At 37.8% G+C, this 18,764-nt stretch overlaps 1 protein-coding gene across 3 annotated transcripts in view; it reads right to left on the bottom strand.

Annotated features, from left to right (window-relative positions):
• Nucleotides 1-18,764, bottom strand: part of MYPN (myopalladin) — a 98,064-nt gene that overhangs the window by 49,694 nt on the left and 29,606 nt on the right. For all 3 annotated transcript variants that reach the window (XM_014861828.3, XM_014861825.3, XM_070488782.1), the window contains 2 exons: nt 3,424-3,599; nt 648-699 (listed from right to left, as the gene is read on the bottom strand). In XM_014861828.3, coding sequence (XP_014717314.1) covers nt 648-655 — 8 coding nt within the window. In that variant the 5' untranslated portion in view covers nt 656-699; nt 3,424-3,599. The remainder of the gene's footprint in view (nt 1-647; nt 700-3,423; nt 3,600-18,764) is intronic.

Raw genomic sequence — 18,764 nt, 5'->3', positions numbered from 1 at the left:
GTCCTTTGTATCAAATCTTATACACCCTGCACATGGTTAGATCATAATCTATTACACCTTATTACTCTTTCGGTTTATATGTTTGGCATACACTTTTTCCTATATTTGATATATATTTCCCTCTACTAGACTTGAGTCTTTTGAAGGCAGGAAGCATCTGATTTTCCCTAATACCTGTTGCATCTAGTGAAGTGCCTGGTGCAAAGTAAGTGCTCTGTCAATGACTATGGAAAGTAATGAATGGATGGATGCAACCCTGTTCAGTACTCAGTACAATTGTTTAGCAAAAGGTTATGACTTGCCCAGATCACTCTGTATAATTTGGAATCACCAGGTTTTCTGTTCTTGTGAGTACTGTTATTCGTCAGAAACACAAATTTTTCGAACCACTGGGGTTATTTGTTTTTCACTCTGTAGGTATAAGTATGATGATATTTCATAGGTGATATCTCATTTTTAAAATATTGGAAATATTAACGTGAATCTGCTAGGCAAGACTTAAGCAAAAGAAGTAGTGTTTTCTCCAATCTGCTCAAGTTTTTTTTGAAGTCATACCCTGGAGCCAAGTTCTACTAACCAATTAGAAGCTTTCTGGGGATCTGAGGATGCTAAGGCTCAGAGATAGAAAGATAGAAAATTAGAATTACCGATTCATCTCTTCCTTGTTAGGGTCCCCTTCTGAGTCAGAAGAAGAAACCCCTGGAAAAATAAGAATAAAATAGAACATTTTTAAGATGATAATTTCTTAAACTGCCTCCTAGGCACTTGAAGACGTATAGAATGTTAGCCCTAGAAGTGAACTCAGTGATTCTCTACCACCCAATTTTGCAGATAAGGAAATAGACTCTAAGTAGCTGAAGGACTTGCTCAAAGTCACATGGCTAGTTACTGACAGAGTTCAAATTAACTGGCCCATATTCCAAGTGTTCTTGTATGTAAAACACCTGCTGATGCCTGTGGACTAACAGAGCAGTCCGCAGACATGCTGTGTGTGGCATCCAACATAAATCCTCTTGCACTTGGCCAACACAGATTAAATAAAAGATGGGATTACATTGGATTCCGAACATTGTAGGTGTAGGTGGATGCTCTTCCTGCCAGTCCTAATATTAACAAGTCACATTTCATCTCGGGAATGGGGGCGTTTGAAGTTGTTACCACAAAGAAACAAATCAGCAATCCAATCTCAGCACTGTTAGCAGAGCTTTGATCCCGGATTTACTTCTCAAGATAGTGAATTCCAGGAAGACACAACAGAGCTAAATCGGGAGGTATTTACTGTACTCGAAAAATCTGAGGATAAAAACATACAATACATTTCTAGTCATGCATGTATTCAATAAATGTTCATCAAATACCCACTATGTACTTGTTACTAGATAAGGTATTGGAAGTAGAAAGAAGAATGAGACAATCCTTATCCCACAGTCTAGTTGGTAAATGGGCATTTATACCACAATAATCCAATATTTAAGTGCCAAAACAAAGGCCTCCATAAGGTATTATTTATGATAAAAGTGCTAAAGCATAGTATCCATAAAAAACCTCAGAGGATGAGATAAATAGCAACAGAAACTTAAGTAGCTATATAAGGAATGTAAATTGATTTCTTCCCTAAAATTAGTCAGACAAGTTTGGTGCTGATGTAAACGCCTTTCCAAGGCTCCCAACGGTCTCACTGCCCCTACACTTGACTCCCTGCAGCATATGCTCAACCAGGAGCCAGAGTGACCCTGGTAAAAGCTAAGTCAGATCACGTCATGTCTCTGTTCAGAATTCTCCAGAGCTTCCCATCTCTCTCAGAGTAAAAGCCAAAGGCCTTGCAATGACCTGCAGGGACTTACCCCAACTCCATGAGGACAGAAGTTCCTGTACTCAGGACCCTCCTGTATCTCTTATTTTGCTGTTCATCATCGTATCCTTTAGTAAACTGGTAAACACAAGTAAGTGTTTCCTTGAGTTCTGTGAGCCTCTCTAGCAAATCAATCGAAACTGAGGAGGTGGTCATGAAGACCTCTAATTTGTAGCCAACTTGGACGGAAGCTGTGGGTAACCTGGGGAACTACTACTTGAGATTGGCATCTGAAGTTGGGTGGGCAGGCAGGCTTGAGGGACTGAGCCCTTAACCTGTGGAATCTGATACTATCTCCAGGTAGATGGCATCAGAATTGAGTTAAATTGTAGGACACCCAAGTGGTGTCGTGGAGAGTTGCTTGTTGTTGGTGTTAGAACCCTCCCCCCACAAAACACACATTGGAATTCGTGACCGGAACCATTTCATATACGTAACATATTACAGTAGTCTCCTCTTATCCACAGGGGTACATTCCAAGAACCCCCAGTGATGCCTGAAACTACAGATAGTACCGATCTCCACATGTACTTTGATTTTTCCTACACATACATACCTTGATTTATAAATTAGGCACAATAAGAGGATATCTGAATTGCCAGTATCACTACTCTTGCACTTTAGGGCCATTATTAAGTAAAACAAGGGTTACTCGAACACAAGTGTAAGATACCATGACAGTCAATCTGATAACCCAGATGGCTACTAAGTGACTAACAGGTGGGTAGCACACACAGCATGGATATGCTGGACAAAGAGATGATTTACATCCTTAGGCAGAGGGAGTGGAAAGGTGAGAGATTTCATCAAGATATTCAGAACAGCACGCAATTGAAAACTTATGAGTTGTTTATTTCTGGAATTTTGCATTTAATATTTTCAGACCACAGTTGACTATAGTAACTGAAACTCTGGAAAACAAAACCGTGGATAAGGTGGGACTACTATATGTATTTTACTTACTTATCTCATTTATTTTCTGTCTCTCCCATTACAACGTAAATTCCATCTGTCCATGAAACTAGGGATTTTTTTTTTTTAATGCTGAGGAAGATTCGCCCTGTACTAACATCTTTTGCCAATCTTCCTCTATTTTTTTGTATGTGAGCCACTACCACAGCATGGCTACTGATAAACAAGTGGTGTAGATCCATATCTGGAAACCAATCCTGGGCCACTGAAGCAGAGCGCACTGAACTTAACCACTAGGCCATGGGGCCAGCCCCTAGGGATTTTTGTCTACACTAATGTGTTGCTTAACGATGGAGATATTTTCTGAGAAATGCCCCATTAGGTAATCTCACCATTGTGCAAATGTATTTACACAAACCTAGATGGTATAGCTTACTACACATCTAGGTTACATGGTATTAATCTTATGGGACCACCATTGTATATGTGGTCCACAGTTGACTGAAATGTTGATATGTGGTGCATAACTGTATTTGGTTCTCTGCTGTATTCCCGCTGCCTAAAATAGTGTGTGGTAGAGTAGGCCCTCATAAATATTTATTTACTATAACTATATGTCTTACTAGTAAGTACCATGATCTAAGAGCATTTGGCTTTACCTTCTATATAAATCTCAGCAGAAGTTGAGTCTGTCCCATAGATGTTAGAAGCAAAACAGGAATAGCGTCCTGTGTCCTCTTCAAAGGCTTCAGCAATGGTCAGTGAGTGCAGATTTCCTGCCTGGATGATGTGAATGTCTGGGGAATTTTCAAGCTCCTTGCCTTCACAGTACCACCTGCGAGGAAGGGAATATTGGACATGACTGAAATGTGAGAATTAATAACATAGATGTCTCCAGGTGTTCCCGAAGAAGAGAACTGTGACAAACGTATTGTCAAAATATTAAACAATCCACTATTATGATACAATTTGATTGTAACAATGATAAAAGCTGGCAGTATTCAAATCACATTGACACTTTACTCAGGAAATTAGAAAGTGGCTCCTGTTAAGAATGATACAACTGAGAGAAGACAGATGAGAAAGCAAATACAGCTAACTATGAAAAGCAGAATCTTTGATATGAAACTTGGCTTCTCCTAAAAAAAAGACTTACAGCTTTCCTTAATACACATTAAATAAGTGCTACTTTAGCTTATTTGGAGAGAGTCTGAGGGATGTTAAAGGTTTGTGAAATTGAGTGCACTCATTCCCTACTATCAAAATGCATCTGACCTAGCTAAATAAACTTAATTGGTTTGGTTACTTGAGTCATCAGAATAAGAAGGTTGGGTCATATTCTCCCAGGAGTGGCCCAACCCTGGCGAATAACCTAAGTGAAGTATGTTATGGTATTTTATTTTAAATCTGTAACTTAAAGTTAGAAATTTTTATTACAACATGGTTATACATGTTAACTATGTTAAAGTAATACAAAATAACCTTTTGTCCAAAAGTTTACACAAAATAACACATAAAATAATGTTTAAAATGCAGAGATGTGTGATAAGAGAAATAGACATTAAAATTATATGGAAATATCATTTCTCATGTAACAGATTGGCAAAAGTCTAAAAGTTTGACCACTCTCATACACTGCTAATAGGAATGTAAAATGCTACAACTCTATGAAAGGAATATGGCAATAGCTGCCAAAATTATAGATGTATTTAACCTGTGACACAACAATCCCACTTGTGGGACTCTATCATGCAATATACTTGCATATACACAAAATGAAAAATATACAAGTTACTTATTTAAATAAGAAAATATTGGAAACAACCCAAGTGTATATCACTAGGAGACTGATGAAATAATGGAACACTATGCAGCTCTAAAGAGGGTGAGAAAGATCACTGTGTACTGATGAAGAAAGAACCCCAAGATGCAGAGGTAAAATTTGAACAGTGAGGTGCAGAATAGTGCATATAGAATGATAACTTTTGCATAAGAAATGTAGGTGTTATGGGTTGAATTATCTCCCCCAAAAAGATATGCTGAAGTCCTAACCCCCAGGACTTGAGAATATAACTTTATTAGGAAATGGAGTCTTGGCAGGTATAACCAAATTACAATGAAGTTATTAGGGTGGGCCCTAATCCAAAATGAATGGGATTCTTCAAGAGGAGGAAAACTCCATGTGGAGACAGAGACACACAGGAAGAATGACATGTGACGACAGAGACAGAAATTGGATGCAGCCGCGAGCCAAGGAATGCCGAGCATTAACAGCCACCACCAGAAGCTAGAAGAGGCAAGGAAGGAGTCTGCCCAGAGTCTCAGAGGGAGCAAGGCCCTGCTGCCACTTTGATGTCAGACTTCCAGCCTCCAGAACTGTGAGACGGTGCATTTCTATTGTTTAAGCCATCCAGTTTGTGGCACTTTGTTACGTAGCCCTAGAAAACTAATAGAGGGGGCAAGAAATAAGGTCTATTCATATTGTTTGCATTTGCAAGAAAGAAAGAAAACTGGAAAGAATGAAGTGAAAATCAAAAGCGGCTACCTATTGAGGATGAGGGGAAAGCAGACTGATGAAGACAGATAGGAGTGTGATGTCTCAGTGTAACAATATAAAATATTGTTTTCCTTTTTTGAAATAATAATTATTAATCAACATTGTAATAAAAAGTAATTAAGTGGGGAGGTGTTACGACTATTCAATGTCAAAAATTAAGCAGTCTTGGCAATTGCTAATCTTTCTTGCAGTTTCAGATTTAACCACTCAGTGCTTTAATCCCTCTTTCCCATCATTTATAAAGCAGCATTCTGGAGCACATTTAAGAAAACTCATCTATTCAGCTACTTCCCAACAGTCGAACATTTCTCTACTGTTCCATAAATATGTCATATTCACCCCTACATTCAAGTCTCTGCTCACGTTTTCCTCTTCATATGAGATTCCTTTCCTCTGCCTTTTAGCTACTGGAAATATAACTCATTTATCAAAGTTTGGCTCAGATATCACCTCCTACACAAAGTACCTTTTACCATCAATTCTCAATGATTGTTACTTTCTCTAACTCCACTTTTTGAAAACCTGTGCTATGTCATGAAAGACCTGATTATATGCTGTCTTTTATTATTCTCTATTTTGAGAATTTGTCTTGTCTCACCAATTTCGCTGGATTTTGGTAAGTTCTTTGAAGGTAGGGACTGCGCATTATATGCTCTGTAGCGTCCACAGTACCTAGCACAGTTCTCTGTACTCTCTCTGTTGGCCATCTTATCTCATCCCATAGTTGCAAGTATCGCCTCTATTTGGGATAACATCCAAATCTGCCTTTCCAGCCCTGACTTCTGGACTCCTTCTCTCATCACTCTTCTTTCACTATGTTCCAATCACATTGGTCTTCTTTCTATTCTGTGAACACATTAGCTATCCTCCATTAGGATTTTTGTGCTTCCTGAAATCTTCTTCCCCCAGACCTTTACAAAGATAGGTCCTTTTCATCGGTCAGGCCTCAGCTCAAATGTGACCTCCTGAGAGAGTCTTCCCTGATCCTCTTCCGAATATAGTCCCCTTATCCTCAGATACTCTATCTCATTACCCTCTTTTGTTATCTTCACAATACTTACTACTACCTGAAATTATCTTATATACATGTTTACTTTGTTACTGTTACTCCCCCCATAGATTGAAAGTCCATGTGAAGACCTTAGTCTTTTTTTTTTTTTTTTTTGAGGAAGATTAGCCCTGAGCTAACTGCTGCCAATCCTCCTCTTTTTGCTGAGGAAGACTGACCCTGAGCTAACATCCGTGCCCATCTTCCTCTACTTTATATGTGGGACACCTACCATAGCATGGCTTTGCCAAGCAGTGCCATGTCCGCACCTGGGATCCAAACCAGCGAAACCCAAGCCGCCGAAGTGGAACATGCACAATTAACTGCTGCGCCACTGGGCCGGCCCCGAGAAGACCTTAGTCTTATTCACCACTATAAACTTAGCACCTACAACAGTGCCCTGGTACAGGTAGAAAATATGTGTTGGGTTTGTTGAAAGACCGAATGATGGAAAGAATTGATTGTTAATATTTTGTGAGTATTTGTTATTCGCTTCAACAAATTCTATGCCAGTCTTTGATTTGATGTGGCACTAGCAGTGTGTGCAGCTGCTTAAATGGGTTCATAAATCTCCCAAAGCATAAATCTCAACAAGACCCCAAAGAGCTTGTGTGAACAAACCCTCAGAGCATGTATGGTTCCAAAAACAAATAGTGGGCGTTCAGTCAAACATGACATATTGAGCACATGCGTTAACCTTTACGTCCCCCCTGAAATGCCTCTTAAATTAGAACAAAGGAATTTTAAAATGGTATAAAAGCACAAGGACAAAAAGAATAGGTAGGGAGACAACAGCAAGCCTGAGACCTCAAAAACTTTCGGAAGGTGGAAAGCAGACTGAGGAGTCAGGAGAGTTGAAAAATCTGAAAACCAAGTGCCTACTTGGGGGTGTCAGTGAAAGAAGCCAGTCTTTGTGGCAGAACCCCAGCAAGTTTCAGGATTTGGAGACACAAGTGCGGGGATGTGGAGACACACTACGGGGGAGGATACACAGAGCTTAAAACAGGGAAACTAATTTCAAGTTTGGAAAATGAGCATTTAGATCCCCACAGCAGGTCACATCCTCTCTTCAGAGCAGTTTAGAGGATGTCCTAGGATGAAGGCTGAGTTGCCAGATGTATAACAGCTGGTCCATATTGGAGCAAGAGGAAGAAGGGCTTCAGGAGAGACTTCCCTAGGGAAAAACAGATGGGCCGGGTGGCTTAATTGCATGAAACAGAATATTTAGTAGATATTTTACAAATGTATTGGAGAATTGAGACATATTTGTGATAGGACCACAGAACTAAGCACGTGAGAAAACAAGACAGTAATCAGCTCCAGGTCAAAATAAAAAGTTACACAAGCAAGAAAACATTCATTTTACCCTTCTGGGCTTGGCCGTGAATAATACTTATATAGTAACAAGAAGGTAAACATTAAATATTTTTAAACAACAGTATGATATGATTTTATTGAGGCAACGAAGGAAGGAACAATGGAGGTGCTCATTTAGTGAGGAGTGCTAAAACCCCATCTTCTGGAACAGGAAGTCAATAGAAAATAGCTAACATCAGCATACCAAGCAACAGGGTGTAAGCATTTTGAAGCAATTCTCGAAGTATAGTTCACTTCCTGTGAAGACAAAACTACTTTCATATAATACTAAGATATTCTTTGCCTTTTCACTGTGTTGACATTTACACCGATGGTGAAAAGTGACAGTGGGTAAAATTGCTGGTGTTTTAGCAGCACAAATTAAGGCAGGGTCACAAAACTGACTAGTGGTCATGTTCTTCACCACCACGCTCACAGATAAAATAAAAAAATTCAGGGGCCAGCCCTGTGGCTAAGTGGTTAAGTTTGCACGCTCCGCTTTGGTGGTCCAGGGTTTTGCTGTGTTGGATCCTGGGTGCAGCCATGGCACCACTCATCAGGCCATGGTGAGGCAGCATCCTGCCTGCCACAACTAGAAGGACTCACAACTAGAATACACAACTACGTAGTGGGGGTTTTGGGGAGAAGAAGGAAAACTAAAACATTTTTTGAAAAATTCAGTTCACTTAAAGATGTCCTTAATGAAGCAGTAAAAATCACGACTTTTATTAAATCTCAACTTTGAGTCCATGTCTTTTTAACATTCTGAGTGGTGAAATGGGAAGTAGCATAAAGCATTTCCACTGGATATGGAAGAGCCCTTGTGGTTTTTTTGAGTTGAACTAGGCACTTAATGCATGAAAGAATATTTTAACGTGAAAGAACAACTGACAAATTATGGTTATTTAGACTTGGGTATTCGGCAGATGTTTTCTCCAAAATGAAGGAAGTAAGCCTGTCATTTCAAGTAAAAATAACTGATAACATTTGTTGCCAATGAAAAAATTTGAGCTTTCAAGGAAAAATTAGAGTTTTGGAAAACTTGTATTTCCACAGTGAGTTTAGGACTTCCCAATACCTAAAGACTTCTTGATGAAAACAGTGACGATATTAACAAATGTGGGTTTTTAAAAGATTATATAATAAAATGTGTCAGTATCTGGTAGATCTGCATTACTCACTTTCCAAATGACCAATGTGCGATGTGATCTATTCAAAGTTCAAGACAGACAGAGTTTTAGCGTAGAAGAGTACAGAAGTTCATCGGAATGGTTTCATACTTCACATTGCAACTAAGCTTTAAGAATCTACTGTGAGTTGCATTTTGATGTAGTATCAAACAAGAGTAGCCACGTTATCTGAAAAGGCTATTAAAATATTTCTCTTATTTCCACCTACATATCTGTGGAAGGCCAGAATTTTTAAATTACTTCAATCCAAACAATGTATTACAACAAACCAAATGCAGAAGCAAATATGAGACTCTAGTTGTTTTCTATTAAGCTGAACATTAAAGACATTTGCAAAAAATGTAAAACAATGCCATTCTTCTCATTAAAAAACTTGGGGGAGCGCCGGCCCTATGGCCGAGTGGTTAAGTTCACATACTCTGCTTTAGCAGCCCAGGATTTTGCTGGTTTGGATCCTGGGTGCAGACAGTACTGCTCATCAAGCCATGCTGAGGTGGCGTACCATGTAGGACTAGAAGGACCTACAACTGGAATATACAACTATGTGCTGGAGGGCTTTGGGGAGAAGAAGAAAGGAAAAAAAAAGAAGAAGATTGGCAACAGACATTAGCTGAGGTGCCAATCTTAAAATAAAATTTTTTTTGAAAATACAGTTGTTTTCCATAAAATTATTTATGTTAGTGTGTTTCTTATTGTTATTTAAAAATTAATAAGTACAAAACTATTCAAAACATTTCTCAGTTTTAATTTCTAATATGATAGATATTAGATATTATATCTAATATTATAGATGTAACTCACATAGACAAAACTTCTTATGGGCCTCAATAACTTTTAAGACTGTAAAGGGGTCTTGAGAACAAAATTTTTGAGAACCACTGGCATTTTATCTAGAAATCTAGAGGTAAATAAATAGGAAACTGAAAAAAGTGTTGAAAATGGTCTATCCTTTAATATTATTTGACCTTTTAAGCAAAGTACCTGTATCAATTTGATAAAACAAATATAAATAACTATTTCAAAACAAATAAACAAATACCTTCCCTTATATAAACATTATAAGGTTATCTCGTTTAGATAACGCTTCTCTTCCTTACCAAAATGAGAGTGGAAACATCTATGAGCAATTGGACAGCCAGAGGCGATAAGTGGAATGATTCAAATGCCCAAACTCTCTGTCAGAAGCATTTGTGTCCTTACTCAGATGGCCAGGATGGCTTCTAGCCCCAAAGAACAATCAGTAACCGTCACTCTGACTTGAACACAATAAACCACTCAGAAATAACGCACCCACCAAGCTGCCTTCCAAAAGAGTATTTAAATTTATCCAACTATCCTGAACAATTCTGAAGGTAAGGAGAAAAACATAGTCTACCCAAACGTCTATCCATGTTAGGGAATGCTTTCATAGAAATGCCCTGACCAGCTGCATGTTTTTAGAACGCCAAATCCCCATGACACAGAATGGCAGCGAGTGCCAGGCGTGATTCATGGCTCAGCAGAAACGAGCCAGTGATCTGGGGAAATGGGGCAGGTCCAAAGGATAAAGAAGGACCCCACCTTACTGCACCAAGTTTAGCTGGCCAGCTCTGCTAATCTGGCTAGCTACCAAACCAGGGAATGGAGACACTGAAGGGACACACTTTTCAGATTTAACTGGACTTTTGGGCTGCATATTACCATTCTGCTGTTAGGTTACCATTTTATCTAAAATATGGCTTGGATAAATATTATGACTCATTGTTTTAGCACATTAGCAACTTCAAAATGTAATTTGAATGTGTTATTCTGACTCACTAGTAATAACGCTCATTAAAAGAATGATTACTCAGAGCCTGTCTTTAACCCTGACCCAGCTCTTCTAATGTCCTGTCCCACCTCTTATTATTTACCTCCTCATACCCTGTTTGTTTCCTTCACAGAACCTATATATCACTTATAATTATATATCCCTTTGTAGGTTCATTTGTTTAATATCTCTCTCCCTTCCTGAACAACAAACAAACACCACAGGGCAGAAATTATCATGTTGTTTTGTTTACCACTTGTTTATCTGGCTCCTAGCACAGTGTATGGCACATTGTAGCTGCTCCAAAAAATGTTTGTTGTATGGATGTTAAATGAATGAATTCAAATTAGGATTATTATAGCCTCAAGCCTGTTTCTTTTTCATTTTTCAAGAAGGCTTGGGGGCTGGAAAAGAACTTTCCTTGAATTCTCTTTAACGAGCTTGGTCTAACAATGCCTGATCTCTTAAGTGAAGAGTGTTAAGACTTGAAACAGCCAAAAGGCAGTATATTTGCTTACTGTCATCTTCAGGTCTCTCCATGCATCAGAGCGACTGTCCATATACAGAGTGCAACCGGAGTATTTTGGACAATAAGATAATAGTAGACATTTTTTAACAGGACTCAAAAGTTGTGTTGGCTTTCATGGCACAATTCAGTGTTTCGTATGTCCTGTTTGACTGCTACTGAGTTAACAAACTTAATTTTTCATGTCCAGTGGCTATATTCCACTCACGGAAGTGTCCGGGTACAAGTGGGGAGGATATGTCTATGCTTTAGATTTTATTAAAGTTTTTTGAGTTCTTCCAGGTGGAGACGTCTTGGTAACTTAAGAAAGCATAAATAAGCAATTAGCTAATATCAAGACATCAAGACCACCCCTTACCACATAGCCAACTTTAGACATTATAAAAGCAAGTATGAATAAACATGAGGATCAAAACAATCCTTAAAAGGGGCTGGTCCCATGGCCAAGTGGTTGGGTTCGTGCGCTCTCCTTTGGCGCCCGGGGTTTTGCAGGTTCAGATCCTGGGTGCAGGCATGGCACAGCTTATCGGGCCATGCTGGGGTGGTGTCTCACATAGCACAGCCAGAGGCACTCACAACTAGAATATACAGCTATGTGCTGGGTGGCTTTAGAGGAAAGAAAAAAAGAAAGACTGGCAACAGATGTTAGCTCAGGTGCCAATCTTAAAAAAAAAAAATCCCTAAAATAATTTTTTAAAGGACTAAATTATTTTAGGCAGGGCTGACTGGAAACTTTTTATTGTCTCCTTCTAGAATTCTTACCTTTTCTTTTGCTCATAGTACTTACTACTATATTACTACACAATTTACTTATTTACTAAATTCACTGTTTATTGTCTATTTCCTCCTCATCTAGAATAGAATATGGCAGGAAATTTTGCTTTATTTACTGATGAATCCCAAGTGGCTGGAATATTTCCTGATGCATGGTGAGTGCAAATAAATTTTTATTGAATGAATGAACAAATGAATGTATTGAATTTTCTAGTTTTGTTGTCATTGATGCAGTGTACCTGAACCTTTCCAATGTTATATATTTTAAGATATAATTTCCTCCTTTCTTCTGTTTGCTGTGCTAAGTTTTCTTTCAGAATAAATTTTTCTGTTTGTTCGATATGGAGCCACTTTGATGATGTTGATTTTGTTTATCCCAAGAATTCAAGTTTGGCTTAACACTATATTGATTTATTCTTGGGGCTGGCCCAGTGCCACAGCGGTTAAGTTTGCACGTTCTGCTTCTCGGTGGTGTGGGATTCACCGGTTTGGATCTGGGTGCAGACATGGCACCACTTGGCAAAAACCATGCTGTCGTAGGTGTCCCACGTATAAAGTAGAGGAAGATGGGCATGGATGTTAGCTCACGGCCAGTCTTCCTCAGCAAAAAGAGGAGGATTGGCAGAAGTTAACTCAGGGCTAATCTTCCTCAAAAAAAAAAAATCAATATTCTTTACTGTATTAACAGAGCAAAGGTAAAAAAATTATATATTCAAAAATTTGATAAAATTCAACATCCATTCATGATTTTTAAAAATCTTAATCTTCCCAAATAAAAGAAACTTACAACAAAATCCTACGTAATGGTGTAAAATGGAAAGGATCCTTTTTACAATCACAACCAAGACTAGAGTACCCAGTATCACTACTTCTATTCAACATCGTACTAGAGGGGCTTAACCAGCTCAATAAGCTAAGAAAAATGAAATACAAGATACGGGATTAGAAAGGAAGAACACCTCAAAAAATCTGTAGATAAATTCTCATGAATGTAGTAAAGTTGTTGGTTAGAAAACCAATATACGAAAGTCAATTGCATGTCTATATATAACAAACATAGAATTAATTTTTAAAAAAATATCATTTATATAGCCTAAAAAATGAGTTACCTGTGAATAAATCTAACCAAAGATTTGTAAGACTCAGAAAAAATTACAAATCTTTTTTGAAAGACATTAAAGAATACCTAAATAGATGGAGAAATACACTGTGAAACTGAATATGAAGGTTCAACATTTTAAAGACATCAAATTCTCCCTAAATCAATCTACAGATTCAATGCAATTCCAAAAATCTTAATAAGTTCTAAAAAATTTTTGGTAATTTGATAAGATGATTCTGAAATTTATATAGCAGAGCAAAAGGCCAAAAGAGCCAAAAGTCCTTAAAATGAAAAAGCTAGAAATCAAGAACTATGAAAACTCTAATGTAATGTAATAAACGATAGGAAACGAATGGAAAGCCCAGAACTAGATCCAAACATTTATGGGATTTTCGACTTACGACGGAGCTGGCACTACACATCAGTGGGGAAAAGATGTACTTTTCAATCAACCAGAATGGAAACAATTGGTTATCCGATCTAAAAAAATTAAAATGCGTTCTCTGCTCCACACCGTACACAAAACTCAACCTCAAATGGAGTAAAACTCAAATATGAAAGGTAAAATTATAAAAGTTTTAGAAGACAATATATTCAAGAATATTTTTATGACTTCAAGGTTAGTAAAAATTTCTTAAGCTAGATATAAACTATAGAGACCAAACCCATAAAGGAAAATTTAATTTGATACTAAATTTAAAAATATCGAATTATCAAAAGGTACGATAGGGAAAAAAAGACAAGTCAAACTGGGAGAAGATATTTTTATAACACAAGTCATGTGATCAGTATCCTAATCATATTTTTAAAAGTCTTACAAATCAGTAAGAAAAGAACAAACAAACTGATAGAAAAGTGAGTGAAAGATGTAAACAGGCCTTCATGGGAGATGAAAGCTGAATGGTCAATAAACATATTTTTAAAAATTCTCAACCTCATTAGTAACTATGGAAATGAAAATTCAAATCACAATGAGATAACACTTCATACTCATCAGATTGGCAAAAATTAAAAAGTCTGATAATATCCATATTGGCAATAATATAGAACAACCAGAACTCTTATAGAATGTTGATGAGAATGTAAATTGAAACAATTTCTTTGGAAAATAATTTGGCATTATTATAGGTGAAGTTGCACGTACTCTGCCAGCAATTCCATGCCTAGACACACTCACACACCAGGAGAATATATTAAAACGTTTATAATAACATTGTTCATATTGGAGAAAAAACTGGAAACAACCCAAATGTATATCAATAATACAATCCACTAGCTTTAAGTAAAATACTATATAGCAACAAAAATGAGTAAACTAGAGTTACACACAACATCATGGATATACTTTCTAGAGAAAAATTCAAGTAGCAGAATAATATATACATTATGATTTCACGTTTGTAAAGTTTTAAAATGTAAAATTTGCTAATATATTTCTTAAACTTTTTATTATGAAAACTCTCAAACATACGCAAGGTAGAGACATTGTATCATGAACCCTCATGCACACGTCACTTAGCTTCAACAAACGGCACATGTGTTTCTTCTATATTTTTCCCTTCTCCCCATCTTGAATTATTTTAATGTAAATCCAGGACTTTGTGTCATTTCACCTGTAAATATTTCTGTACCAATATTGTTTAGCAACATAAGAATATGTTGTTAAACTCTGAAGAAAAACTGTCAAGAAAAATTTGGAGAGAAAACAAGATTTGAGCTAATGGTTTCCTTTGAGTGGGGAAGAAGGGACAGGATCAAGAAGACACTAGACTTAAAAATAATGGTAATATGGGTAAAATGTTTGTGCTATTATTCTAATACCATACATATATTTATAAATATTTTTCAGTATCTATTCAAAACATATCTAAAAAACAATTCAGTCTGGTGATCCTTGTCCCCTGTGGGAGTATATATGGGGAGGTTGAGAGACTGATTAAGGAAGATTGGCAGGCAAATGACAGGGACTTCTATTGAGCCCCTTGGAGAGCTTGACTTGTAGCCTCTGGAGTTTGTGGGGGTACAGAGAATTATACCCAACACTTGCCTCAAAAACTTTTAAGGTAAAAGGATATTTAGCATTACCCTCTTAAGAGGGAAGAACAGGAGAGAGAACTTCAGTGGAAGCAGCCTACATTTCCAAGGTTTGCAAGGGTGAAGATGTGGGTTTTCCCATGGGCCAAGTGGATACCACAGAGATTAGCCTGGTTCTCCATCGCAAAACAGATCCCACCCCAAAATACTACCTGCTAGAGTCTGTGAGGCATGTGCTTGGAATAAAGACTGAGGAGCAGATGCTAATATATTAACTAGAGATTGCAACATCTGAGTCAAGGAACAAGACAGAGGACAGTCCCTCCAGGTGAAGAGGTCTGTGAAGAAATTGCAAATGTTCTCAGCACAGAAACAAACAGCAGTTTGTTAAAACACAGGTGTCTGGGCCTCACCCCCAGAGATCCTGATTCAGTAGGGTCAAGGCAGAACCTGTAAATGTGCATATCCACCAAGGTTCCAGGTGATGCTGACCTGCTGGTCCAGGGATCCCCTTTGAGGAGCCTTTGCTAGGAGGCTCTCAAAATCTAGCATCTGCCCCACTCTCTGGATTTATCTCAAACCATTTCCTCCTCACTATTTATGTTCTGGTGGCATCATTTCCTTCAGTTCCTTAAAGTCAACAACTGTCTTGCTGCCTCGAGGGCTTCAAATTTGCTATTCTCTCATCCTGCAACACTTTTCCCCAAACCTCGCTTTGCTGGGCTAACTCTAGTCAACTTTTATGTCTCAGCTTATGTATCACTTTTCAGGAAAACCTTCCCCAACCTACTAGCAAAGGTTGGTCCTTTTGCCATATGCACCCTCCTTTATAACATTTATCACAATTGTAATTATCTAATCATTTGTGGAATTTTTGTTTATTGTCTGTGTTCCTTACTAGACTCTAAGCTTCTGGAAGGCAGGGAATTTTTTTTGTTCAATGCTTTAATCTTAGTGCCTATAACAGTTCATGGCACGTAACAGGCACTTAACATTTGTTGGATGAATGAATGAATAATGATGTCTAGATTTTTCCCAAAAGGTATAAGAAAAAGCCTCTAAATAACATAATATTTAAAAATATTTGTATTTCACATTATATATCATATATAATTATTTATAATAATATTTTTTAAATTCCCCTATACCATTTAAAATATCCTTCACCTTTATAAATAATTTATTTCCTTTTTATCTCCTCAGCACACCACTCACAGGCAAATGTCCCGAGGTCGCAATAGCAAAAGTTAACAGCCAAAGCAGGCATTGACATCTATAAAAGGTAAATTTGTCCTGCTTCAGAAGGTTGTGTACAAGCAAACGTACTTAATGTGACCCAGATGTACATTCCGGGGAAAAGAATTTGGAGTCAGGATACAAAAAGGGATCACGGCCATTTGCTGTGAATTCCTGCAGACTCTTTCATCTGTGGGTAATGCATGAACGTATTTCATTTTCTAAGGCAACTCCTCCAATGAAGCTATGTCCGAGATAAACAAGCTTTCAAAAATACTGGTGCCAACCTACAAAACAATTTCTACCCCAAAACTTGGAAATCAACAAATACATGCAAAAATGATTTTTCAATTTGCTGAACTAGGGTTACAAGAACATGAATCAAATACTGATCGCACTCAGGAGCAGAGATACAAGGTTAAATTTCAGTTGCCAGGTATACTTATCATTTTTCTTGCAAAAATTGCAAAAAGGATAATTTTCTTATTGACTGTGGTGTTCCTATATGGCAAACCAAAATGTCTCATTACTATTTTAATGCATTTTCAAAGGAATCCTTTGAATCAAAATCTGCACTCTGGGGTTCTATACAGGTGCCTTAGGAGTTTCAGTGGTGAGCAAGCAGGTAGGGCTGCAGGCTCCCTCCATCCCAACTCTCTTTAATCCCCAAAACACTAATTTTATTTTTAAAAAATGTATATGTAAAGTATACATTGGGGTAACATATATCAGATTTATTGTGGGGAGAAAAATGGGAGGAGGAGTTACCACTAAAAGAAGGTTGGAAAATACTACTGCCAATCTAGCACTACTGGAAGTTAGCTCCAATTGTTACCTGTAAATATAGTCTCTTTGTAATTACAAAGATATTGTGTCCAGACTTCCCCATGTCCAGGTCATTCCTTGGAATGTCTCCAGTTCCACTACCCTCTCGTTTGACCTTCAGTCAGCCTATTGGATATGGTCCCTCCATTTTTTCAGACTCAAACCATCAACCTCCATAAATCAGTCACCTCTTCCACTTTCTCAGTCCTTGCCAGTGACCCCATTGTTTTCTCAGGTTCCCAGCTTCAAACTTGTGGAGTAAATTTTTTACTCATCCTCCTTATCTAGTCAGTCACCAAGTTCGGCTTGACTTCTTTTTTTCTAAATATTACTCCCTCACTTCTTTTCTCTGCCTTTCCACAGCCCCCACCACAGTCTGATCAGAGAACTGATGCCTGGGATACCTTCCACAGCTTCATAAATGGCCTCATGGCTCCTTTCTTTTCGAGTCTGAGTCATTATTCCAGACCAATTCCACATACATGCTTCCTTTCATCGTCATCTCTCCCTACCCACAATCTTAAGTGGTTTCTAGTTGGTTTTGAAACCAAGTTTGAACTATTCTGCTTTGCTTTCAAGGCTCTTCAAAATCATCTGGCTCTACTCTCCTTTCAAATTAGGTCAGTCTCCTTCCTGTCAGATAGAAATATTACTATTCCAGCATCTGTGCCTTTATATAAACATATTGAGTTGACCTGGCCAAAAAGGACCCATCCCTCTACCTACTTCTTCAGTCTTTTCTCTCATCTTTGCTCATCTGGTGCCCCGTGTTCTTCATATAGCCAACTACTTGCAGTTCCCTGAAAACACTTGTCTCTGGGCCTTTGTGCTTGCTTTCTTCATCCACCATTGGTCTCCTCAAATTAAAGAGGCATCTCCTGTGTTAATGCTTCCTCTATCCTGCACTTCAGGCAAAGAAATCACGTCTTCCTTTGAGCCGCCATTGCATCCTATACATACTTCTGCTGTAGCCCTTATTACACAATATTGCAATGTTTCGATTATGTGTCTGTCTGATTGCTCTGTTAGATTGTCAGCTATCCTTTCAGAATAGTTTTAGACTTGGTTTCAAAACAACGTCCCTGACTCCAATAGCTCACAATTGCTTTGTACTCCTGGTGAGTCACTTTAGTAACTCAGTAGGTATTTGTTGAATGAATGAATGAATAAATGAGTAAATTTCTATATAAATCCTTCTCAATCTTGAAGGTTCAACTAAACCCCCGCATGTATCTGAAGCCTTCTTTGACCTTTCTAGTTCTCCATCCCTTCTCTAAAGCTTGATAGCTCTTATGGTTTGTACTATAAAAATTAGGAAATTTTCCTCAATTGAATTGTAAGCTCCTTGAAGGGCAGGGACACATCTTATATTTATATTGTCTCTGTCACTGCATTAAGCTCACAGTAAAACTAAGTAAATATTTCCTTTCTGATTAGAGTTGTGTGAATTCTGTGCTTGGAAAAACGACAGCTAATAGTCTACCTGGAAAATTCCAAATTTTTTCTTAATATAACTGTAGTCATGAAATTAAGTACTATTAACTCAGAAAATATTTAGTAAAT

This window comes from Equus asinus, chromosome 2 (assembly GCF_041296235.1).
Source record: "Equus asinus isolate D_3611 breed Donkey chromosome 2, EquAss-T2T_v2, whole genome shotgun sequence".
NCBI lineage: Eukaryota > Metazoa > Chordata > Mammalia > Perissodactyla > Equidae > Equus > Equus asinus.
Note: the sequence above shows the minus strand (reverse complement) of the source record. Positions and strands in the feature narration are given on the sequence as shown.